This window comes from Pelobates fuscus, chromosome 3 (assembly GCF_036172605.1).
Source record: "Pelobates fuscus isolate aPelFus1 chromosome 3, aPelFus1.pri, whole genome shotgun sequence".
In the NCBI taxonomy this organism is placed as follows: Eukaryota; Metazoa; Chordata; class Amphibia; order Anura; family Pelobatidae; genus Pelobates; species Pelobates fuscus.
In genome coordinates this window covers 216,752,320-216,779,691 of record NC_086319.1, presented here as the reverse complement: position 1 = coordinate 216,779,691, position 27,372 = coordinate 216,752,320, and the positions used below count along the sequence as shown (strand labels likewise).

At 41.3% G+C, this 27,372-nt stretch overlaps 1 protein-coding gene across 1 annotated transcript in view; it reads left to right on the top strand.

Moving 5' to 3' along the window:
- Positions 1–26,444, top strand: part of SLC2A13 (solute carrier family 2 member 13) — a 282,474-nt gene extending 256,030 nt beyond the window's left edge. Inside the window, exons 8-10 of the mRNA XM_063448079.1 lie at positions 12,159–12,280; positions 17,983–18,135; positions 24,090–26,444. Coding sequence (XP_063304149.1) covers positions 12,159–12,280; positions 17,983–18,135; positions 24,090–24,316 — 502 coding nt within the window. The 3' untranslated portion in view covers positions 24,317–26,444. The remainder of the gene's footprint in view (positions 1–12,158; positions 12,281–17,982; positions 18,136–24,089) is intronic.
- Positions 26,445–27,372: the final 928 nt, after the last annotated feature.

Sequence of the window (27,372 nt, the reverse complement as noted above, 5' to 3'; positions counted from 1 at the left end):
ATACAGTTATAAAAACATTAGCAGGTGCAAAAGGCCCTGTCTATGACATCACTTGCTGCTGCAGCTTGGCACAGGTCAGAGTATTTTTGCGGTTGCCATCTTCAAACGGTCGTATTTTAAAAACTATAAATCCTACAGTGAAGAGCGTTATATTGTGAGAATCACAAGACCCAGACCTACATTTTGATGTATAGTATGTCTCTGAGATATTAACAATGTTTATAAATTGTCGCAGTTTATAAATTGCCCTTCAAATGTGAGCTTTGCAGAGTGGAGTTTCAATGAATGTCAATGGACTGCGTGAGTTGCAAACAAATGGTCATATTGTGAAAACTATAAGGACTATGGCTTAGCTGTGGCAGCAGGGATAGCAGCAGGGATAGCTGAACGTTTTGATATAAGATTTGTGTAGGTGGGCCTGAAAATGAGGGAGTGGTGGCAGTTTAGAAATCATGTCCTGATTTTTCAGCTTTTGCCAGCTCCCACTCTAGCTTTGCCATTCATTCCTATGGGACAAATTTTGCCACAAGAACGACGATATTCCGTGAACCATTCGGCGAAACGTTCCAAAAAGTAATAGCAATCCGATCGGGAACAATCTGCACGTTTTGGTAATTTTTTGTCTATGTAGTGTAAAAACTGTGGGAGGAGTTAGGGTGGCAAATTTGGCTATAATAATAATAATATATATGTGAGATAACATTAAGTGGTCTTGCTATGCAAGAACACTTAACAAAAGAGATGAGATTTCACTTAGAAAACATAATACGGCCTTGTACAAATAAAGACCATTAATGGTCTACTAGCTGTTCTCTGTCTTTTTCAAAAGCATCAAATAAGATTATCTTGTCTGAGTGTTAGAATGTACAGATGTGATAAACAGATATTTTAATTGGAGTACTGTACCACAAAGATGGAAGAAAAAAGTGTCAGATCAAAAGAATGTGTGGATATAGTGTCTCCATGATTAACCTATTGTTGTATAGAATACATAATAGACTGAAATACATGTGTTAAATGAATACTGTCAATGTTTACTGTTATGCTTCTGTGTCCCTATATTTAATAAATGTGTATTTGTGAGTTGTGAAAAATAAAATAAAATTGAAGATTATATTAGCTTTAGTATCCAGAGAAAAGATATGCTGCCCATAAAAGGGTCTGTCTATGACATCATTTCCTCTTTCTTTGAGGCGAAAAAAAGGTAACAGTCAATACATAAAATATCAACACAGATTAACAATTCAACAATATATAACGATAAAGAACTTAGGTAAATCCATGATATGACGCAGTGGAAAACGATTCTTTGTCCCATGAAATGGATATTCACGCTGAAAGAAAAAGAAAAAGGTGAAAGGTTTCTGGCGTGGAAACGTGTCCGCATATCACAACCATTGTATAACTGAGCAATAATATATATTAAGATGCGAAATTTAAACCTAGGGCATCAAAGTATTATACTTAAACTTAGGTTATCAAGAACGGAACGTGAGCAACATGACCACAAAATCAAATGAAAAACTGATGATATATATAATCCATGCATAGCAAAGAACAATGCAAAAAACATATGCTAACATATACAGTAATAACCTGCATGCTTACCTGAGCACTAGGACTTAAACCTGAAGAAAACAAAGTATCTGGGGGGGGAAGAAAAAACCCTAGGGCGGGAAATATTCGCCTCCTGTCATTACTAAAATTAAGATTATTAGTACACTAAAGCTAATATAATCTTCAATTTTACCACATGACAGGAGGCTTCATATTTGCATTTTTAAAGCTTAGGCCTAACCAGTGTGAAGGAAGCATGCGAAACCTGGCGGAAATAGAATGTCCGAAAAGTACTTTCCCTAGACCAGTCCGTGCAACGCATAATGTCGGTTAGGGAGGCGCCTGCCAAGAACGCTTGGGATGCCGCCGCCCCCCTAACTGAATGTGCCCCAAAGCTAGATTCGATTCCCACCAGTTGTAGTAACCAGCGAACCCATCTGGCCAGGGTGGTCGTAGACACTGGGCCGTGAGGTTTCACGTAGGAAATCAACAGTTGACCCGTCGGAAAAAGCCGGAGAGAGGCTGTGCATTCTACGTATCTCCTGAGTGTCTTGACAACACACAGCTTGGGATCCGATTCAAAGTATGGATAGGATACAGAGGGCGTATCTGATTTAGTCCGTCTCGCAATGGCAAAGGTGACTCCCTCTGGAGTGAGAGAGAAACCGTCCACGTCAAAGGCTCTAATGTCAGACACCCGTCGGAAAGGGACCAGGCATAACAAAAGGGCCAATTTTGCTGAGAGTTGTTTCAGAGATAGAAACGGGTTGTCCGGCCAACCTCTCAGAAAGTCCAGCACTCTACTTACCTGCCAGAGGTTGGAATATTTGGGCGCTGGGGGTCTCGTCATTCTAGCGCCTCGCAGCAGGCGACACACCAGCGGGTCTTGACCTACCGGTCTGCCTTGTACTGGGATGTGTGCCGCTGAAATGGCCGATCTGATCACGTTAAGGGATCTGAATGATCTACCAGTCGAGAAGAGATGGGCAAGATAGTTGAGTATCAGCGGGATAGGGGCAGTAAAGGGATCGGAATCCCTTTCCACGCACCAATCACTCCAGGCTGACCAAGCGGAAATGTAATATCTCCTGGTGCCCGGGGCCCACGAATCCCAAAGGAGGTCTTTAGTAGACTGCGATAGGCCGTGGACTGACCAGGATCCCCTGAAATCGTCCAAGCCACCAGTTCCAATTGGCCTTCCAGGAGGGTGAGGTTCCCCTCGAGGTCCCGACAGAAGGAGTGGGAAGGTCGGGAGCCGCACGGGAGTGTCGTGGGACATCTCCAGGAGGTCCGGAAACCACGGTTGACTCTGCCAGAGGGGCGTTATGAGTAGGGCCGAAGTCCTGTGGGCGCGTAAGTACCGTAGCACTCGTGGGATCATCGAGAATGGAGGGAAAGCGTAGGCTCCGTGTGAGGGCCAGTCCTGCAGGAAAGCGTCCGCCGCTTCGCTCATCGGATCCGGAAGCCAGCTGTAGTATCTCTGTAGTTGGTGGTTTGTCCTTGATGCGAACAGATCTATTGATAGCGGACCCATCCGTTGTCGCAGTGTCTGAAATATCTCTCTGTTGAGCGTCCAGTCGCTGGTGTCTCTCCAGTGCCAGGAGAACCAGTCCGCCGTCAGGTTGGAAACCCCTGGGAGGTATTCCGCCTGTAACGTGATGTTCCTCTGCATGCAGAAGCTGTAGATGTCCTTCGTAGCTTCGGTCAGATCTTTGGACCTCGCTCCGCCCAGGCGGTTGATGTATTGTACCGCCGAAATGTTGTCCATGCGGAGCAGGATACAGCAGTTCGACTTGTCCTTGGCCAGGCTGCGTAAGGCGAAGGAGCCCGCGATCAACTCCAGGCAGTTGATATGAAGACCGGTTTCCTCCCCTTGCCAGGGTCCCCCCGTGGAGGCCTCTGAGCAGTTGGCGCCCCATCCCCATAAACTGGCGTCCGATTCCACAACGAAGTCCGGGGAGGGGCCGAAGATCGCCTTGCCGTTCCAGGCTTGTATGTGTAGTAACCACCATCGCAGTTCTGATCTCACCTCCCGAGTGAGTGGGATCCAGTGGTCGTAGGAATGTCCGGTGCGCAGGTATCCCGCTTTCAGCCGTTGCATGGCCCTGTAGTGCAGAGGGCCCGGGAATATCGCTTGAATGGATGAGGACAGGAGTCCTACAATCCGGGCGAGCATCCTGAGCGGTATTGAGTCCATCTTCAAGACTCGCCTGATTTCCTTCCTTATTGAGGCAATCTTTTTCGAGGGGAGGCGTAGTACGCATTCCCTCGAATCGATGTCGAAACCCAGGAACTGCACTGACTGGGATGGAGTGAGAGACGATTTTTGCATGTTCACCACGAATCCCAGGGACTCTAGTAAGTGAACTGCAAAGTTCGTCTGCGATCGTAGCCTGGACGCGGACTCGCAAAAAATCAGCAAATCGTCCAAGTATACGAGACAGCGTATGCCTCTTGTACGGATGTGAGCCATCACCGGTCTCAACAGCTTCGTGATGGCTTACAGCTTCGCGTATTGGCATACCCGTCCTCTCCATCTGAAGCGGAGAAACTGACGGTAACCTTTGTCTACGGGGACCGTGAGATACGCGTCTTTGAGGTCCAGGCGCGTAAACCAATCGTTCTTGGCGAGAAGGTCTTGTAGAAGATGGATGCCTTCCATCTTGAAGTGTCTGTAGGCCACAAAGGCGTTTAGTTGTCGGAGGTTGATAACCGGCCGATACTCGCCTGTTTTCTTCTTCACCAAGAAGATATTGCTTATAAAGCCTCCCCCGTCTGGCGCGTATTGAACCGCGCCCTTCTCGAAGAGCGAGTGGATCTCCTCGTCCACCAGTCGGTTTTGTTCTGCCGACATGTGTATCGGGAGGGGGAGAGCGGTTTGGACAGGTTGCGCGGTAAAGTCTATCACGAAACCGCGTACCGTCTGGAGGACCCAGGCGTCTCTGGTGATCCGTGTCCAGTTCTGGAAAAAAGAAGACAGGTTGCCTGCAATAAACTTTGGGGCAAAAGTACGTATGGAGGGACTCACCATTATTGAAGCGGCCGCGTCCGCGGCTCCTGAAACCTCTGGACCTTCCTGCGCCTCGAAACGTAGAGGGCTTTTGTGAGGAGGACGGGAAGAAGGTTGGCGTCTGTGGGAACGCCCTGGAACCTGAGGTCCAAAATCGGCTGGCGGCACGGTTCCGCTGTCGGCCAGCCCTTCCAAAAACACCTCTTGCGGGAGGAGTGTGGAACACTTGTCTGAGTGAGGTCTGGGCCTTGTTTAAAGTCGTGAATAAGTTCACATGTCGTTTTAGCTCAGAAATAAAGGCATCGCCAAATAACAGACCTTTGGCTTTAGGCCCAAATTCCTTGGCTCCCAGTTCCAGGAGCTTGCTGTCTATTCTGATCAGAGCCGATCTGCGTCTCTCGACACAAAGCGCTGCGTTGGCGTTGCCCAGCAGACATATTGCGCGTTGGGCCCATTCGCGTATGATATGGGGGTCCAGTAGCGATCCTTGGTTGAGGGCCATGTCAGCGTGATACAGCATCTTAGCTATGGGACCCAGCAGGTCCAGCACTTTGTCTTGTGCTGCCTTGATGCCCTTTTCAACCCCTTTGCGCGGGTCTCTGCCCGAGCGTGACATAAAGGCTACCATAGTATCATCAAATTCTGGCGTTAGCGCCACCTTGTCGGGGATCAGGGGCCTGGGGCATTCGGCCCGGAGGCGCGTCCGTACCTCCTTCCCCAATGGCTTGCGCAGCCAGTAATGAATAAATTTTGCCAGATGTTCTGGCAGTGTCCACTCTGAGGAGCGAGGGTGTCGGATGGTGCGTGGGTCAAACAACGGCAAACCCTGCTCGTCCATAAAGACGCCATCCCCGGACGGACCGGCGGTGTGGCTGTCATCGGCCTCTCTGTCCAAGAAGGTCTCCTTGACATAGGTCGAAGAAGTGGGTGGCAGGTCCTGCCATTCCTCGTCGTCCGAGGGTGAACCCTCCCGTTGCTATTCATCCACCACATTCAGGCGACGTGGGTCGTAGGCGTCGTCCTCGTCCGAGGACAGGGGTGCGCAGGGTGCGGGTTGTTGGTCCGCGCCCTTGACCCGTTTGGCGGGCATCTTGCCCTTTGCCTTGGCAGAGGGGGGGCCCAAAGGCTTCTTGAGTCGCCTGGTCTTGGACGTCTCAGAGCCCGACGCTTCCATGCGTTCCGGAGGGCTAGTATCACCATGGCTGTGGGGGAGGGCTCGCAAGAGGGCCTTTTCCACGGAAGCCGCCACGGCGGCATTGATCATGGCTTGAAAGTCTGAGCTTTGTGTATCTTCCATGACCAAATGTAGCGTCAAACCTGTGGGGCGAGAACAAGGTTCAGTGGGGAGAACCGTGGTGGTTTATCGTATGCAAACATAGACAATATAGTCGTGTATAGAAGGCTTTTATGCACGTATTTTATCCAAAGGGCTAAGCATTAGACTTAGGTACGCCCTAGTGCATATTCTCGGGGTTCACCCCGGGTGGCGTGCCGTGGTAACCAGAGGACACCCACATCAACCAAAAAAAAGGGGGGCTGTATCGCCCTGCATGCGTGACTGGGGGGTCACCCCAGGTGGTGTGCCATGAAAAAATACCCAGAGGACACCCACATAAATTTCACCCTTGGGTGCAGTAATGTAACAGGACCCTATGAGGGGTACCAATGATATACCCTGAAGGGTTGGTAGTGCCAGTAAATTCCCCTGAGGGGTGATAAAATATATATATGTATATGTATGTATGTCCCTTTAATAGTAATCACATTGAGGGGACGATAACCTTATTATGAGCCTTCAAATTTGAGCATGCATTCCCTTGCCTTACAGTGAGGCAGATGTACAAATAGGAAACAAAAAAAGTGTTGTGAAGAATCTTCTCCCTCAGTGAGAAAGAGGGCACCAAACAGAAAAAACGTAAATGTAACTATCCCTGCATGCGGTGCAGGGGTTGGGGGAGAAAGGAGACCGGGGAGTCACACTGATGGTGGTCCCCGGTGTCGTTGCGGCGGTCGGTGAGTACCGAACCGCAGAGAGAGGCCGCCGCGGATCTCGCGATAACCGCGAGATCCAAGATGGCCGCCGGCCGCGTGGGGAAGGGGTTCCCGCTCGCGGCCGCGAGCGGTAAGGAAAAAACGCGGCGAAAAACACCAAACAAGCCCTGGCTACCCTCCACCCGTCACCCCACAATAACCCTGCGTTAGGTAGAGGCAGGTCCGTGCGGCGAGCGTGGCACAGACAGCCGCGCCGCCCGCGGATCGCCGGAAAAATGAAAGGGAGAAAACGAATAAAAACGAGCACAGAGCAGAGAGAGAGGGGAGCAGGTACAGGCAGTCAGGGCAAGCATAAACACAATGTATACAAATTAATACAGTACACAAATAAAACAGGTACACAGTAAAAAATCTTTGCACAAGGCAAAATACTCTGACCTGTTAATGGCTGGAGCAGCAAAGAAAGAGGAAATGATGTCATAGACAGACCCTTTTATGGGCAGCATATCTTTTCTCTGATTGGTTGTTACTGTTTCTACACTGCGTGCAGAATTATTAGGCAAATGAGTATTTTGACCACATCATCCTCTTTATGCATGTTGTCTTACTCCAAGCTGCATAGGCTTGAAAGCCTACTACCAATTAAGCATATTAGGTGATGTGCATCTCTGTAATGAGAAGGGGTGTGGTCTAATGACATCAACACCCTATATCAGGTGTGCATAATTATTAGGCAACCTCCTTTCCTTTGGCAAAATGGGTCAAAAGAAGGACTTGACAGGCTCAGAAAAGTTAAAAATAGTGATATCTTGCAGATGGATGCAGCACTCTTAAAATTGCAAAGCTTCTGAAGCGTGATCATCGAACAATCAAGCGTTTCATTCAAAATAGTCAACAGGGTCGCAAGAAGCGTGTGGAGAAACCAAGGCGCAAAATAACTGCCCATGAACTGAGAAAAGTCAAGCGTGCAGCTGCCAAGATGCCATTTGCCACCAGTTTGGCCATATTTCAGAGCTGCAACATCACTGGAGTGCCCGAAAGCACAAGGTGTGCAATACTCAGAGACATGGCCAAGGTAAGAAAGGCTGAAAGACGACCACCACTGAATAAGACACACAAGCTGAAACGTCAAGACTGGGCCAAGAAATATCTCAAGACTGATTTTTCTAAGGTTTTATGGACTGATGAAATGAGAGTGAGTCTTGATGGGCCAGATGGATGGATTGGTAAAGGGCAGAGAGCTCAAGTCCGACTCAGGCGCCAGCAAGGTGGAGGTGGAGTACTGGTTTGGGCTGGTATCATCAAAGATGAGCTTGTGGGGCCTTTTCGGGTTGAGGATGGAGTCAAGCTCAACTCCCAGTTTCTGGAAGACACCTTCTTCAAGCAGTGGTACAGGAAGAAGTCTGCATCCTTCAAGAAAAACATGATTTTCATGCAGGACAATGCTCCATCACACGCGTCCAAGTACTCCACAGCGTGGCTGGCAAGAAAGGGTATAAAAGAAGAAAATCTAATGACATGGCCTCCTTGTTCACCTGATCTGAACCCCATTGAGAACCTGTGGTCCATCATCAAATGTGAGATTTACAAGGAGGGAAAACAGTACACCTCTCTGAACAGTGTCTGGGAGGCTGTGGTTGCTGCTTCACGCAATGTTGATGGTGAACAGATCAAAACACTGACAGAATCCATGGATGGCAGGCTTTTGAGTGTCCTTGCAAAGAAAGGTGGCTATATTGGTCACTGATTTGTTTTTGTTATGTTTTTGAATGTCAGAAATGTATATTTGTGAATGTTGAGATGTTATATTGGTTTCACTGGTAAAAATAAATAATTGAAATGGGTATATATTTGTTTTTTGTTAAGTTGCCTAATAATTATGCACAGTAATAGTCACCTGCACACACAGATATCCCCCTAAAATAGCTATAACTAAAAACAAACTAAAAACTACTTCCAAAAATATTCAGCTTTGATATTAATGAGTTTTTGGGGTTCATTGAGAACATGGTTGTTGTTCAATAATAAAATTAATCCTCAAAAATACAACTTGCCTAATAATTCTGCACTCCCTGTATGCTGCTGGAGTTTTCAGTAAAGAAAGATATGCAAATATGAAGCCTCCTGTCATGTGGTAAAATTTAGAAATCCACTCCTCTTTATCCTGCAACCGGTCACCTCCATCTTAGCTACCCGTGAATGATTGTTATAAACTCTGTCCTTTGCACCAGACATTCAGCATAGAGAAACCATACAGAGAATGGGAGGCTTTGCCTTGTTTGAACAAGATTAGGATGTAATATAATATTGCGGAAATTCAATACTCGACCAAAGTTTCTCCGCCAAAGTCTCTCTCCTTTTCCTGCAGAGCAAACTGTGATATACAAAGAAAAAGAGAGAGGTTACAGTATTGAACTGGTCAACACTGATACCCCTAGGTAGGTTTCAGAGGTGCTCAAAGGATTAAACCCAAGATATGAAATGAAAAAAAAACAAATAATGAGGTGGAGTGAGAAAAATCACTCACCAACAGGTGGGCAGTCCACACTCCACGGGGGAGAACCTCCAAAAAGTTAAAATGTCATGTTATTGTGGTCTTAGCCTTTAATAATATTCAAGCCGAATAACAAAATTATCAAAAATGAAAAAAATAAATACAAATAAAATTAAATGTGCAAACCCAAATAGTGTAAATAAATTAAACCAAACATAGTAGTGCAAACTTTAAAATACTGGGAGAGTTTGTCTCAAATGTAAAATTCATACAACAGAGGAACCTATGTACATATAGTATAGATCCTTTAGTAGATCGGTGATCAGGTAGGTACCCCTAGGATTTATGAACAAAAGTTAAATCTGAGGAAAAAAAGAGGCTGTATGTGGCAACAAAAAGGCGAATCTCACACTTTGTATCTATTGCTCTCCAGTGTGTGAACTGAGAGATGTAAGTAGTTAAACACAGTTGCACCTTATTGATACTAACTGCTATATAGAGGTGGTTCCCCTATCCAGACATGCACTCCAGCAGTAGGGAAGATATGTGGTAAATATAATTACCGAGTAGGTGTATATAATGTAAGGGTGAACATGTGGCTCAGTAGCCGCGGGCGGCAAAAATAAATCTCACGTATCTATACCCCCCTTGTAGAACTAATTCGGTAGGGCCCTCCTGCCTAAAACAGTAAGGCTAAGAGAGGCTAGTCCAACTCTCCACGCTATAGGTCTCAGTCTGCAAAGAGGAACTAACCTCTGCTGCTTCGTGGCAGCCTATCTAAGCAGATCCCACTAAATCTCAACGAGCAACATCAGAAGTCATAGAATCCCAGATCAGGACAAACCCCTCCGAACACAATCATATTGTATTTTAAAACTTACACCATTATGGTTGATTTAATTTATTTACACGATTTGGGTTTGCACATTTAATTTTGTTTGTATTTATTTTTCTATTTTTGACATTTTTGTTATTCGGCTTTATATATTAATAAAGGCTAAGACCACAATAACATGAAATTTTAACTTTTTGGAGGTTCTCCCCAGTGGAGGGTGGACCGCCCACCTGTTGGTGAGTGTTTTTTTCTCACTCCACCTCATTTATTTATTTATTTTCAAACTGTGATCTAGCCGCCCACCCAAATATCAGTCGAAACTTTATAAAGGACAAAAACAGATTCTTTATTGGGGTACAGTGCACTAATTTGTACAGAGACCCCCGGCAGGGGGTTGTTAACTGAAAAAAATGCAGATCACACTCAGTCTGGGAGATAACTTGATTGAGTACCACTAATCTAATTAACCTCCCGACAACAGGGTTCCTTAAATAGCTCAAAATATGCAGATATACCACAGTAAACCCCACATATGTGTTATTCTCAGAACGCTCAATCCAAGACCTATCTACACTTCAAACAGCATATACATACAAACTATAGGTAGCACTCAACAGACGTGGATCAATGTGTGTAACATGCAGCCATTAAAGTGCAGGGTGCTTAATGAGAAAAAGATAACCAGTGTCATAGATTACATAAGAGAAGTAAACTGCATAGAAATTAGAATAATGCATTGAAAAAAAAAAACAGGATGAAAAAACACACACAATTTTAAAGTGCAAGCATGCAGGAAATGAACCATATAAACAGCCACAGAAATCCAGGCACTAAAGTAAAGTGCTCACTATATAAAGTCAGAATATAAGAGAACAAGGGGTATACTAACTCAGAGCTGGAGACTCACAAAAACCCCTAAGTTTATGCGTTCAGCCTTCCTCAGGCAGGATGCTCAGTACAATGTAGTTGATTTTTGGTTAAAGGTTTGACAGACGGCAGCTGAGTTCCAAGCCAATGCACAGTTCCATGCAGCCGGTCTGAGTTGGTAGACTCCTCCAGAGGATATAACCTGCACAGATAGGTGATTGGCTTGGTCTGGTAGTCTCTGCTAGGAGAAGGCAAGAGCCACAGCATCGTGCTTATCAGTAGTATCAGTTAGAACCATCTCTTAACATGGCCACCACTTTGATTCATAGTCCAACAGGCACAACTAGATCCAGACGGGTCAACTTGGGGATGTCTGGGTATAGTTTACTTCAAGTTCGGTTTGCTGGTACAACCCATTAGCATTATTATTCTGTTTACCAGCTGGTATTCCATTGTAAAGTTAAATATATATATGTGTGTGTGTGTGTGTGTGTGTGTGTGTATATGTATGTATGTATGTGTATATATATATATATATATATATATATATATATATATTCCAAAAGTAAAGAGGTGTACTCATAGGTCTTGATCAAAGTGTTTATTCAAAAAAACTGTGTGTCCGGATTGATGTTTTGACCCTGGTGGGTCTTTTTCAAGATCCAAAAAGAAAAAGACCCGCCAGGGTCGAAACGTCGATCAGACACCCAGTTTGTTTGAATAAACACTTTGATCAAGACCCATGAGTGCACCTCTTTACTTTTGGATTATGTATGGACGCGGGTTGCACCGAGGAGTGCTTAGTGAGAAAACTTTTAGCACAAGATATAGATGATTTTTAAAGTTTTATTCTATGGTTTCAAAGTCAGATGGACAATACACAATTATATTAATCCTCTTTATTAGTAATAATGTTTCATTAAAATTTAAACTGTTAATTATAACAAATGTATGATATAGACCTGCAAGACTTTGAAGATAATGTTCACAAGATTACAGATCATTTTATAGGTTTTTAATTTTTAAAATTTATTATTTTGTAAATGCTTATACAGATAATATTCACTGTTATTTTACATAATAATGCTGTAAACATAAGAGACCAATGTAGTAGTACATCACCAAAATTATTTTAACAACTCATCAAATACTTCATTTAAAAATAGTATACATCATGTGGTAGTATTGCATCATAAAAAAGTAATCTTAAAAATTGATATTCAAGCTGCTGTACCAAAATTATTTGGACTCCTTCAGAAAATGTGAAATTTCACCTCATTGTTTTTGTTCAGATGTGTACAATTTAGTTATGGTAAAAAAAATATAGTCAGTATTGATCGATGAAGCCACATTTATATAAGAATGGGAGAATGCTTAACACTATTGTGTATGTTTATTTTCAGATGCCAGAATGAGACTTTATCGAAAAAAGATGGGTCATTTTGGGCATATAACTACTGTCCAACTTCATACTCTTGGACTGCTCTTGTTGGACTTGTTTTGTACTTGATGTTCTTTGCACCTGGTAAGGCAACATATTTTTTTTTTGCATCACAGTTGGTATTTTAATGAACATCACACACCCAATACAAGTATATTCATTAATATAATGTATTGTTTTACTTGGGTTTTCAGTTTATGTGGTTTTGTCAGACTCCCCTGATTTGGATTTTAGATTGTTTTTGTCAGAGATTCTTAGCAATACTGCAGTATTCTGTTGTTCAACTCCATGACGTAGGCTTCAGTTTTTGCAATAACAAAAAAATACAAAACATTTTATTTTTGCATTTTGGTACATTTTGTACCTAGATCTTTTTTTTCAAAAGAAAATGGGGGCTAGGCATAGTTTTTAAATTCAAGAAATGATTGACCTAAAATCATCAGCATGGTATCACAACTCAGTTTAAGTTTATTTTTTTTAACTGATGCATGATTCACAGAGTATAGTGGTTGGGCATATTTTTAAAATATTTTTTTAATTATTTGCCCAACATTATCAACATGACCTAGTTCCTCAAATATATGTTAAGATAACTTGGTTAAATTAAACAATATATCCTAAAAATACCAGCTAAATTATACAATCAGTACCTAGCCTGTTTTTTTTGTTTTTTTGCACTTGGGTAAGAGGCAGAACACCCGGAGTCAAACGTGCGATTGGGCCCTGGATGTTCCACTTGTTTCAGGAGGTCCTGTCGCGGAGGTGCAGCTGTACTGTGACCCATAAGCTGGGGGGCCCATCTGGTGGTCCATACTCTTAGGGCCACCTGATGGATATATCTTAATAGCATGACCGAGCTCCTGTGAATCTGTGGTGTTAGGAGAAAATTAGTAAGTTCAGAGCATCACATGAGATGTGTATATTCACTAATAAAATCCATGTGTGACATGGTGGGGGTGGGAAGGGTAAAGAGGAGACACAGGGAGGACAGTCTTGAGAGCAAGCAACAGACTCCAATCAACCTCAGCCAGCACCTCCTGCAGCAAGATCTCACTGGACCTTAGGGAGGCCACTCTCCTGCTTCCTAAAGGTTTGGAAATAGAGGAGTGCCAACATCAATATGCATTCACCTGAGATATCTTATTTGCTGAGTATTTGCATTGCTTTAAATGACAAAGCCTTTGTCTTGTCCTTTTTTTAACATGTCAGTTATTTTTAATATTATTGTATCACAGGATTGCCATGTCTGTTATTATTTGAAATGGCAAGAAAGAAATGTATTTATTCAAACAGCATTTTACCTAAATTAGTCATCATAGTAACTGTAGTAAGCAAATGCCATTTATAAGCCCACTCCTGAGTGTCTCTTAAGTAAATCTGTTGCTGTTTTTAATGTTAACAGTTTTTATATTTTAACAGCAGATTTATTTATTACTTCTTAAAGTCAGTCGAATGATTAATTATATATACTGGTCTTCCAAGTGTAGTTCAGTTGAATGTACATATGTTCCCAGCATAAAGGATTACTCAGAGCACCAGGACCACTTATATCATTTATTTTTTTTGTTTGTTTTTTGGGGGGTTGGGGCATATAGGCTATTTAGTTTTTGGCATACTTTCTATAACACTTTCAATCATACCTTTACGATTATCTTGGTCTGACCAATCATGTGGGCTGAAATTTTATTCAACAACCAGCTTAGTGATCAATAGAAGAGGGAAAGCAAAACAACACACCTGCCTACTACTTACATGTAATTTCTTGTAGAGAGTTTGACTTCAGCTATTGATAGAGACAGTCCAGGAGTAACCCTACATGTTTACCCTTGCACTATGCTGCATCTAGCGAGCAGCTACTGTCAGGATCAATTGAAACAACTTTTTTGACATGTCATTTTGCCATTGATCCTTGTGCATGAGTAGCTTACCAATATACAGTTAGGTTATATTTTTTGTTAAAGTTCCACTATAGGCACCCAGATCACTTCAGCTCAATGAAGTGGTCTGGGTGCCAGGTCCCTCTATGGTTAACTCTGCCTGCTGTAAACATAGTAGTTTCAGAGAAACTGCTATGTTTACATATGGGTTAATCCAGCCTCTAGTGGCTGTCTCACTGACAGCTACTAGAGGCGCTTCCGCGCTTCTCACTATGATTTTCACAGTGAGAAGACGCCAGCGTCCATAGGAAAGCATTGAGAATGCTTTCCTATGGACTGACTGCGCGCACGGCTCTTGCCGTGCATGCGTATTCAGCCGATGACGGCCAAAGGAGGAGGAGAGTCCCCAGCGGCGAGGGAGCCCGGCGCTGGAGAAAGGTGAGTGTTTAGCCCCCTTCCTCCAACTTCAGCCCGGCAGGAGGGGGGCCATGAGGGTGGGGGCACCCTCAGGGCACTATAGTGCCAGGAAAACAAGGTTGTTTTCCTGGCACTATAGTGCTCCTTTAATTATGTGTAATAATCATTTGATTCAACACCCAGGATGAAATAGTTTTTTCATATCCCTTTCATGTTGCAACAATTTGTGCTGCCACTGGCAACGCAGCTCCTTCTACCAGATCTAGTTCAAGCATTATACCTTCTTTATGCCCCCAAAAGATGCAACCAAGGGATAATGCATTATTGTCTCATTTGTGGGGGTCATCAGAGTTTCACTTTAGTGAGAACTCAGCACAGAGTACCAAAGTAGTACTTGTTGTTTGTGATTATGGCGGCAATAATAGCCTAGTTTTCTGGCCCTGTACAAATAATAGGACCAGATGATTCTCATTTCTCTGGAACCATATTTCTTCCTACCTTCTTGTGTAGACAAATACAGGTCTCTCGTTCTTTCAGCAATGTATTATATTTTGTTTAGGGACCGTTTACTGCTGGTAAATAATAATAAATAAAGTAAAAGGTTATTGATTGTGTAACTTATTTTCAGCAGAACTGTCACATAAGATTTTTGTATAACAAAATATTAAACTAATGCCTAGATTTCCTAAGCTTACCAAATCATTCTATATTTCTAAGAAACATAATAATTTATATACAGAGTATTTGGGATCTTTTGTAGATCAATAATTTAGAATGTTTTGAATTGTTTGGAAAGCTTATTTAATCAAGGTGTAAGCTGTCAATCTTATATTGTTGGTAGATAAACTTTTATCCAACAATAAGCTTTCCAAGTGAGTTCATATTTTTGGATACACTTTTACATATATTTTTTTCCACATATTAACACATTAAATAATATATCATATATAAATATATATCAATATATAAAAAAAAATAACAAAAGCTCGATGAGCTCCAAATATCAAGAGATCAACTTTAAATTACTCTCTCACTGGTATCGCACGCCATCATTACTACACCGAATATCCCCGGCGATCCCAGACAACTGCTGGAGATGCAATTCGGCAACCGGTTCTGTACACCAGATATGGTAGGACTGCAATAGGATAAAACCGTATTGGAATGAGATTAAACGAAGATCCTGGGTAAAACCCCAAGTTTCAACATGTAAAAAAAAATTACTCTTAAACTCAACAGACCTCCCGCTCTCTAAATACAAAAGATTAATTCTGAGGGACTTGCTCAGCGCAGCCAAATCATTGATACCTGCACTTTGGAAGCAAACACAACACCTAAGCATAGGCCAATGGCTACAGCAAGGGGAAGAGATTCATACAGCAGAAGCTAAATTATCAGAATTATTGGGTCGGAGGACCAAACACACCGAGCAATGGAGCCCATGGTATGTATACCTCACACAGGTGGACGTCGGTGACGAGACGCAGGCCGCCGCTTGAGGTGGGGAAAGGAAGCACGTACACACCTCACTTTCACTTTCTCTCCCACTTTCAATCACACCTTTACCATTATCTTGGCCCACGCCTCTTGAACCCCAACTCTTGTACCCCTATTCTAACCTTCAGTTGAAACCTGCCCCCCAGAAGGCGGATCTTTTACTCCTCTTTTCAATTTATGGTAGTCATATCACCATGAGAGTGATGGGATGGACACCTCTGGTATGACATATAGGGTAATGAAGGGCACACCTCCCATGTTTTAAATCAAACTGTGAAGACGTGGCTAACTTACTCATATATCCAGTTACCTCGTTAAAGATGCCTTACCCCCAGACTCAATGACCACTATGATCATAGCTCAAGTCACTTGACATGTACACCATATTTGCCTCAAAAACCTCACACGTATAGACAACAAACATCTGACTTGACCCTTGTAGCTTATTACACATGTAAGATGGAACGTAGCGAATCAACAAGAACACTCATTAGGACTTGCTCTAGGACCACTACAGATACATTACTAGCTACTGTTTTGTAGCTTTTGAAAGCCCATCTGTCTCAAGACTTCCAAATGTTATTTAGAGGTCATTACCTCTTAGGGATCATAATAAGCACTGTGTGTATGAGGCCTTAGTTGGAGAGAATAATAGGGGATTCTGAGTATCTCCATACCTGTTTTTATTTATTTTAGTTTATATTCTCTTTAGTTAGCAACAATATTTGGAATTACTGTTTCCTAAGTGCAAACCACGATTGGACATGTAAGATTCACAAAACTCTCTTACGCAACTTGTATTTTTTTTTTTCCGATGTTTGTAACCTTAGCATGGTCCTGCAAGACCAAATGCTATCTACTACATTAGGGACATGCAAGTCTCATGATCTTTTCTCTTCTCTGTTCTATAAAAAACTAAATAAAAAATGTGATCTACAAAAAAAAATTTTTTAAATACTTTTTTTTTCAAATATTACAAAACTAAAATGTTTTTCATAATATTATTTCATTTTTAAAAGTTTATCCATAAATATTAAATGATTTAGAAAACTTATTCAACAATGTTACATTGAGGTCTTTATATATATTTACCTATGTTTGTGCCACTCATTTACATTAAAACAACCCACTTGTTTGTGTTTTTAAATTTACATCCTGTTGTTCATAGCATGTAAATTAATATAACATTATCAGGCTTTGATGTTGCCCAAAATGCTAAAGTACTGACGGGACAAGTGCATTTTCTTACCCTCCTCTGTTTTGTTCGCTCATTGAATACTGCCTACAATAGCTTTTATTTTAATGAAGGAAAGACGAACTGTCGTTTCTAGATGTTATGGTACAATACCCCCAACACACGGAAACTATATCAGAAATACACCTCTAGGTAGGAAAGGTAAAAAGGATAGGTACCTATTACTAGTCCTGAGGCTGACCAGGTGGAATGTAAATGTACAACAACCAGAACAAACTATGGTCCAGGGATTCCAGAAGAACAGCAAGACGAACCAAGGTCAGGATAATGGAGGTCAAGATGAAAAAGCCAAGTCCGTAACCAGAATAACCACTGCCATGATGTTGAAATCATGCAAACGTACATTGCTCAGTTTTAAGACACACACCAGAGGAGACAAAGCTTCAGTAAGTCACGCAAGACTACAGACCAGGCCTAAGTATTGTGACACCAGAGAAGTGACGGTTTCTCTTTAAATGCATATTATTTTTTTAATCACAAGATGTCTGCAACATAAGGGGTGAGTGTGGTTGAGTATAGTGGTATATTGTTGTAGTCTGCCAATTTGTGTGTGTGAGAGAAACAGATTAGAGAGGTTTATTTGTCTGACTGATATAATTTGTGTGTACATGTCTACAATAAATAGTATTTGAATATCAGTCAGGTAAGATATTGTGTTAGCACATCCCTGTAATTGTAACATATCATTGAATAGCCTGTGCAGTCTTATAATACTGAATATTTGTTTTATTTAATTATAGGAATGGGACCAATGCCATGGACTGTCAATTCTGAAATATACCCACTCTGGGCACGAAGTACTGGAAATGCATGTTCCTCTGGAGTAAACTGGATTTTTAATGTGCTTATTTCACTAACCTTTTTACATACAGCAGAATATCTTACTTACTATGGTAAGAACATGACTGTCTTACTTTTTATGGCATAATATACCAGTAAATTGTATATTCCCATTGTTCTGCTTGATTTTAATTACTTAGATTAATTAATTAGCATCTTAAGTGTAATAGTGATCTGCTAACTAAGATGTAAAAATATCTGTTAACTGCCCTTAGTAACAGACAACAAAAGGATCAGCGCTAAATTAACAGAAAAGTGAATAGGCAGCAACCCAATTAAGGGGATTCCTCATAAACCTTAAAATAGATCAGAGAGAAAAGAGGAGGAAGGGCTGCACCAAAGTATAATTAAATGGTGAAAAGTTATATAATCCAAGGATAAACAGTTAATACAGGCTATGTAAAACAATGAGGTAGTCCAAATAGTCTATAGGAAAGTACCACAAATCAATTTACCACTGCATGGTTAGATGAAAATATGATTTATCTACTGGTAGAATGCTACCCAAGGCCCAGTGGTTTATGGATGTCTCCAGAACACCAAAACGCTCCCTCCCCCCCTCCAATATCTTTTATATTAGATGGGTTTTTAAAAAACAAAATTTGCTCATAAAAAAAATGCTCTACAACAAGTGTCTGCCATGTTAGATTCTTGAGAATGCAAAAGATAGAAACACACATACAGATGTATACTAGAAAATAGAGAAATAGTGTGTGTCAATAAGGCGCTTGTGATATTTTAGAAATAAAGTTCGCTTTTAGCAGCTACCACATTAATATTGGGACTCTCCCCTATAGAACAATATATAGAACAGGTGTACACAAAGTGTATAGGAGAATATTAAATATAATACAAACCACCACTAGTGTTATATGTGGAGCGCTGGAAATATATAGGCTTACCCCTATGGATTAACACAGTTTAACATGCAAAGGAAAAGACGTATCGCAGTACGTATATCTGTAGGAATAAAAACTACAAATAGTGCAATAACGTAATGTGACAATCGTGTGAATAAGTGGTCTATATGGTCTCACTCACATGATCTAGAGCCCCTTAGGATAGGCTCATGTCACTAGGGCATACGTGTACTCAGGTGGCACTGTACCAAACAGACCCTTCTCTTAGTCAGTTGATCCTCATGGATAAAAGAGTGGACGGGAGGGGAAACATGGGAAGCAGAATGGCTCCTGGTGTAATATATTCCACAGATTTATATTATAAGTGATAGGAAAAAATGGCTTCTCACCTTTTTAGGAGCCTAAAACCTGGTTTCAGGTGTAGAGGTGTATGTGCCTTTAAGGGGGCTACAACCCTTCTTTAAGCAGCAAGGTAGAAGATGATCGACTATTATGGTGTTAAAATAAAAAAAATATATTTTATATAAGTATTAAAAGCATATAAAAAAAATGTGTATAAAATGTAGTCTCCAGTCTTCTTCCCGAAACGCGTTTTTTACTGTGCTGTGACCGCTCTCTCAATCAGTATCTTCCTTGCTGTTGGGCAGCTGTTTAAATATCCCTCTCTTCTTCCTGTTATGTAAAACAATTACGTCCTCCTCCAATCGGCTGTTGTAATTCGCTGGGTGTGTGTTTAAAACAGTTGAGTTCAATAGGTTGTTTATAGCCCGGTCACATGACGTTCCACGTGGGATGCAACGTCACGCGCGGCGTCATGGATGGGGCGTGCGTACTGCTTATACATACAAATCACAAATCAGCCATGTTACTGTAGGGCAAATCCCCTTACATGCCGATAAGGCTATATCAGTCCAATTCCACGGCGAACTTGAGGGTAATGCAGCTCATATGAGGACATATATGCAAAGGGGAATGAACCTTAAAAAATAGAAAAAATAAACGAGCCTATATTAATCAACACATCTTTACGAAGTGAAGTTATAATTTTTTGTATCACTGTATCTTTTTTAGAATGGTTAGATGACCCATTTTTTACTCTCCACAAGTTTAAAGGGATAATCCAGACGTGGAACCCTTGCTCACGGTGCCTAGGGAGATATCAGCTATGCCTCACTGATGATGCCTAACAAGGCTGAAACGATCGTCTGGGGTTGCTGTGTCTCTCGTGCAGAGGGAACTTGCTGGCATTTCGGATCTGGACTGCCCGTATGGGTGGGACCAGTCTGATATGTCTCAGAGAAGTTCTCTCTGTAATGGCACAAGATGAGCAAAAAACAGCTTGAGAACTGAGCGGTGACCGACCGAAGGGCAGGCTATTTCAGCTGCTGCCCGTTCTCAGTATTCTCTTGCGACCCATTTTTTTACTCTCCACAAGTTTAAAGGGATAATCCAGACGTGGACCCCTTGCTCACGGTGCCTAGGGAGATATCAGCTATGCCTCACTGATGCCTAACAAGGATGAAACGCTCGTCTGGGGTTGCTGTGTCTCTCATGCAGAGGGAACTTGCTGGCATTTCGGATCTGGACTGCCCGTATGGGTGGGACCAGTCTGATATGTCTCAGAGAAGTTCTCTCTGTAATGGCACAAGATGAGCAAAAAACAGCTTGAGAACTGAGCGGGGACCGACCGAAGGGCAGGCTATTTCAGCTGCTGCCCGTTCTCAGTATTCTCTTGCGACCCATTTTTTACTCTCCACAAGTTTAAAGGGATAATCCAGACGTGGACCCCTTGCTCACGGTGCCTAGGGAGATATCAGCTATGCCTCACTGATGATGCCTAACAAGGCTGAAACGCTCGTCTGGGGTTGCTGTGTCTCTCGTGCAGAGGGAACTTGCTGGCATTTCGGATCTGGACTGCCCGTATGGGTGGTGTGACGAAACCAATCTCGCCACATTGTATTGGAGGAGCCTGGTTGCCCGCCTGCTGCCTTTGGATTATGGACCGGCAGCTAAAGGGTTAATTTTACTGAGCAGAAGGATTTATTTCTCCCTTTCTGCACAGCAGTTCGGTAGATTTCGGTAGATTTCATCTACCGAACAAACAGCCGTTCACCAACCTCCCCAGAGCCGTGGGAAGCCGGCCGGCGTTGTTTAATTGGCCACCCAGAAGCTGGAGTGTGCTGCCAATTTACCTCCCTGAAGCTGCGGTTAATTGCCTGTTAACTGTGTGGCCGCTGTTACACTTAGCGGCCGCTAGGTGGCGCTGTTCTGGAGCTCCCCGGGCAGCCAACACTTTTCTGCCCGGCTTTCATGCACCAAAATCGGACACTTTTCCGTGCAGGCACCGCTGAACCTCCAGCCCCTGGTTCTCATTCGTATGGATTTGGTGAATGCAGGGAAATTCGGTAGTTTGTTTTATGTGAACTGTAGTAACCCAGATAGCCTGCCATGGAGCCTGTTCGTATAATTAAAGACTTTGGCTCCATGGCAATTAAAATGTATTTGTGTGATCTGGGTGCCATTCACCTAATAATGTGCACCCAGACCTGAGCTATCTGGGGATATGTTACATGTCTGTGTTTTATGTATAAAATGTGTCTGTATGTATTTTAAAGTGATAGTCTGTTTCTGTGTCACCATGTGCATAATGGAGTCTGGCCTTTGTCTTAGGAGATAATTGAATTACTTCATTAATTATCTCCAGGGCAGGGAGGAGGAAACCAAGATGCATGGTGGGAAAGTATTGTGGCTGTGTGTACGAAAATGATACATGTCTGTCTGCTGTTTCAGTCTTCCATCTGGTCCCCTAGGGGAGTGTCCACCAGGTGGGAGACCTGCATAAATACAGGGGGCAGGTAGCCCTGAATAAACAGACCACTGCTTGACCCTCAACACGGAGCCTTGTCTCGTTCTTGGGGGGATTCACTGTATGCTGTTGGAGATTGATTGCTAAGGAGTGTAAGCTGATGTCTGCTTTTCCTATTCGTCTGCTAGCAGCTATTTGTGAGGTTCCAGCTTGGAGTGCTATCTTACTCGCTGGTATGCAGTTCGGGAGTTTGATGCATTCACCTCTATCCAATTCGTGAGTTTTGATGTTCTGCAGTAGCTGTGCCTTTCTGTAAAAAGGGGATTATCGCCTAAACGGATTTTATTCCCTTTTATGCTGAAACGGTCCGTAACAGGTGGGACCAGTCTGATATGTCTCAGAGAAGTTCTCTCTGTAATGGCACAAGATGAGCAAAAAACAGCTTGAGAACTGAGCGGGGACCGACCGAAGGGCAGGCTGTTTCAGCTGCTGCCCGTTCTCAGTATTCTCTTGCGACCCATTTTTTACTCTTTTTTTAGAATATGTTATGACCATTTTCTATACAGCTCTTAAATCTTTATGGTTTGCATTTGCACTGGTTATCTATTGGTTATTAATAAGGGTGGGTGCATTTAATATGAAAGAGGGGAATTACGGTTGGACAGACATATAGCGCAAATGCCAGGTTTTGTTTACGTTTTGGTTTGTTCACAACGTGTACATTTGGCTCAGTCCTTAAGGGGTTAATTGATGAACATGAGGAGTTGCAATATAAGATCTTTCTCTTCACCATGTAAAGATGTGTTGATAAATATAGGATCGTTTATTTACAATGAATATATTATGGAGATAAACTAACACACTGTATTTTTTCTATTTTTTATGGTTCATTCCCCTTTGCATATATGTCCTCATATGAGCTACATGACCCTCAAGTTCGCCGGGGAATTGGACTGATTTAGCCTTATCGGCATGTAAGGGGATTTGCCCTACAGTAACATGACCGATTCGTATGTATAAGCCGTACACACGCCCCATCCATGATGCCGCGTCCCACGTTGGGACGTCATGTGACCGGGCTATAAACAACCTATTGAACTCAGCTGTTTTAAACACACACTCAGCGAATTACAACAGCCGATTGGAGGAGAACATAATTGATTTACATAACAGGAAGAAGAGAGGGATATTTAAACAACCGCCCAGCAGCAAGGAAGATACTGATTGAGAAAGCTGTCACAGCACAGTGAAACTCATTTCGGGAAGAAGATTGGAGACTACATTTTATACACTTTGCATATTTGTTTTATATGCTTTTAATACTTATGTAAAAAAAAAAAAAAATATTTTAACTCCATAATAGTCGATCATCTTCTGCCTTGCTGCTTAAAGAAGGGTTGTAGCCCCCTTAACCCCTTAAGGACCAAACTTCTGGAATAAAAGGGAATCATGACATGTCAGACATGTCATGTGTCCTTAAGGGGTTAAAGGCACATACACCTCTACACCTGGAGTCAGGTTTTAGGCTCCTTAAAAGGTGAGAAGCCATTTTTTCCTATCACTTATAATATAAATCTGTGGAATATATTACACCAGGAGCCATTCTGCTTCCCATGTTTCCCCTCCCTTCCTCTCTTTTATCCATGAGGATCAACTGACTAAGAGAAGGGTCTGTTTGGTACAGTGCCACCTGAGTACACGTATGCCCTAGTGACATGAGCCTATCCTAAGGGGCTCTAGATCATGTGAGTGAGACCATATAGACCACTTATTCACACAATTGTCACATTACGTTATTGCACTATTTGTAGTTTTTATTCCTACAGATATACGTACTGCGATACGTCTTTTCCTTTGCATGTTAAATTGTGTTAATCCATAGGGGTAAGCCTATATATTTCCAGCGCTCCACATATAACACTAGTGGTGGTTTGTATTATATTTAATATTCTCCTATACACTTTGTGTACACGTGTTCTACACATATAGTTGTATTCACTTCTTTAGGGCAGCACACTGATATATTCATATCTTGGATTGTTGATGGTTGTCTCTCTCTACATGGTAGCTGCTACTCCCCAGTCTCTCACCCAGCATAATAGGAAAAAGCTAAATGAATGGTGTCATCTGAGTGTGCATGCCCCAATAGTGCCCAAAAATTGATGGATCATTATATTTTTCATTGCATGGTATTAAATCACCTCATGTAGGAGTATAATAAAAACGCACGGATTGTGTCATCGTCTTATTGCTTACATAATAAATCAGCTGCCTCAAATGTAAATATGATTCACTTAAAATGTTGTGTTCTCATTATTATTTTATTTTTATTTTTTTCTAGGAGCTTTCTTTTTGTATGCAGGCTTTGCGGCTGTTGGACTCATATTTGTTTATGGCTGCCTACCAGAGACTAAAGGGAAGAAACTAGAGGAAATTGAATCTCTATTTGAAAACAGGCTGTGCACATGTGGTGCCTCTGATACTGATGAGGGGAGGTATATAGAATATATTCGCGTTAAGGGAAGTAATTATCATCTTTCTGACAATGATGCTTCTGATGTGGAATAATTTTCCTCTGCAGATGCATGCTAACCATTTAAAAGCCTTCTGGAGAAGGGCAGCTATAGGTGAACTCAGTTTGCTGCTTCTGGTCTGGTTCTCTTTACAGTTCAAAATGAACTTAGTGAAATAATGTTATTCATCTGGATGAACATATTTAGTGGCTTAAGAGCTAATGAAATGTTAAAGTACAAAACACATTTTTGTTCTACATATAAATCAATGAGCTTTGTTATTAGGACAATCTCCAAATTGTACTTTGTATAAAGCCATGTACATTTTTGTCTTTATTATATTTATGTTAATGCTGGTATATATTCTTGTACCTCCTACATCATATTTTTAAAAATTAAAACTGCAGAATACAAATTATTGTAAACATCCCAAGCAGTTATGCCAAATCTCAGTTATAGTCTTCCTTTATGAATGGCATAAATGGAAATATCACATTGACATTTACATTGATGTGCTCATGATCAAATTGTAAATGATAATTATCTTGCACATTTTTTTTTTTACTAAACGTGACCGTTTATATCTGATCAATGTTTTCAGAAACCTTTTTATAGTATTATTTGATGTTTCACATGGTTGTGTGAAAAAAAAATTGACATTCCCAAAGAAATATATCAATGGAGTGCTCTGCATTGAAATACTCTTCTAGTCTATAGACTTTAACAAAAATTGTAAAAGCACAATCTGATTTTACTTGTTTTTTCCTTTCACTTTTTCTTGTTTAGGTTTTGCAGATCTGTTAAATACTTCTTTGTCTTACACGGGTTTAATAGCAATTTACCAGCTCCATATATGCATGGATTTTACATAGTCATATCATACAAACTGCTCCTTGCTTTTAAGTGATTGCTCTCTGCAATTATCTAATGGAAGTTGGTAATGGACATGGGGAGAGGCACCCTTTGCAGCCCATGTAAGAAGTCAAGCCATTCAAAACCGGGGCGGCATCTGGGTTCTCCTACACCATATACACTACAGAAAGCTGTAGTGGTTATAGTCCCTGCTGTGTTCCTTTAATTCTAAATAATTTGTTTTGACTTCCACACGTCTTTACCTGGCAAACTAGATAATCAATTTAAAAATTTTAAAGTGTAGCATAGTGTAGTTAATAAGATTTTATTGTCACCAATAAGACATACATTTTAAAATAATCATCCAAGGACAAAGTAAATCAAACAGACTTTGCGAAAAGGATCGTATACAACATGTACAAGGGAGAAAAAATAAGTATATAAATGAAGAACAGAAAAAAAACTGTGGTAAGCATTCTAGTGGGGATAGTCTATATCTTATTAAATATTTTGTTAAAGGTAAGGCCTATTTCTTAAAGGGACACTGTAGTCACCAGAACCGTTGCAGCTTAATGTAGTGGTTCTGGTGCCTATAATATGTGCCTACAGTCTGTAACACTGCCTTTTCAGTGTTTACATTGGTGCCTAAGAGCACTTCCAGTGGCAGTCACTCAGGTGGCCACTAAAGTTGCTTCCTAGTCCAGTGCTACAAAAGTACAGCACTGGTGGTAAGCATCTCCGTGCTCTGCATGAGGACACTTAACATTTACTATAGGGATGCATTGATTTAATCTATCTCTATGAAGAGCTGCTGATTGATGCAGCGCAATAGCCTCCAAATGCTTTCCTATGGGAAAGCATTGGTTTGGATGAGATGATCAATATGGACCAGGTAGTGCCAGCCATGGAAAGACCAGCACGGCGTGGGAGAAAAGGTGAGTAAAATCATCTTTTTACTGCGATCTGAAGGGGGCCCTGACACTTTAAGAATATTGTGTCAGGAATACGCTTGTATTTCTGACACTATAATGTTCATTTAATCATTTTCATGTAGCCACAAATGATCTCAGTCAAATATATGTTTAAAATAAAAACCATTATATAGCATTTATGCTTCTTTTTATTAGCGGCTAGATTAAAATGAGTAAATATAACTGTAAATTCACAGGTTTCCTTTCCCAGCATTGATCAATAATTGTTTATCTATCAGTTGCAAACAAAAGGAAATGTGTTTATCACTAATTAGTTGAAAATTGACTGAGTTTGGGACTGTCAGGGTGGAACATCATTTTGGTAATTTATAACTAAAACTAAAGAGAGGTACCTGTTTAGGCTGCAGATATTGGGTATTGGAATTTATTTATTTATTTTCATTCTAAAACATGTAGAAGCTGAAAGAACTTAATAACCTCATTGTAACCAGTAATCTATAGTAATTGAACTTTTACTGTCCCTTGAGTAACAAAAATAAGTAAGATTACTAAATAAAGATTTAAGTTAGTGGATATATATGTGCTATAATGTATTTCTTGTATACTATGGTGATTATAAACCTTAATTAATTATAAAAATAGCAACAAAAAATAAATGATTATGTGAGAAAAATAGGCTTAGTTCTGTCATGGGCCCAGACCATTTTCAGCCTTCTTCCTGCCTACAATGTTAATGTTGCATTTGTTTATTTTGATTGTGAGTAAAATAAATCTTGAAATATATCACCAGATTCAGATGAGTTTGTAAGAAAATAGCAATGTCCAACATACAAATGGTTAAAGAATATGATTTGTTGTTGGAGGGTTCAAAACTAAGGATTTATTTACATAAAAAAATTATAAAAAGGATGGTAGGAACCTAAAATACACCTTTCTGGCTCCTTTTTTTTCTCTTGCCCCTTAATGCAACATAAATATCTACACCCTTTCCTGTCCTTGGATGTATGTAAGCTTATCCCAAATAACAAATAGGTGTAGAATGAAGGTACCTAGCATATCTTTTTTTTGTTGCACTGGCAATATGAGTTATGTTCCTAGAGTTTGTAAAGGATAAATAATTCTATATTTATTTTTACTCAATTATTTGGTAAGAGGAAAACTAAAACATCACTACGTAGACAACTGTAGACACTCTACTTTCAGTGTTACATGTTCTAATTGACACAAATGAGTTATAAAAAGTAAATTAGTGTTGTAATTAATACATGTATCTGGAATAAGGTCAGTGTATACAAGGTCTAGATTTCTAGTTTCTAAAAATGGAGCG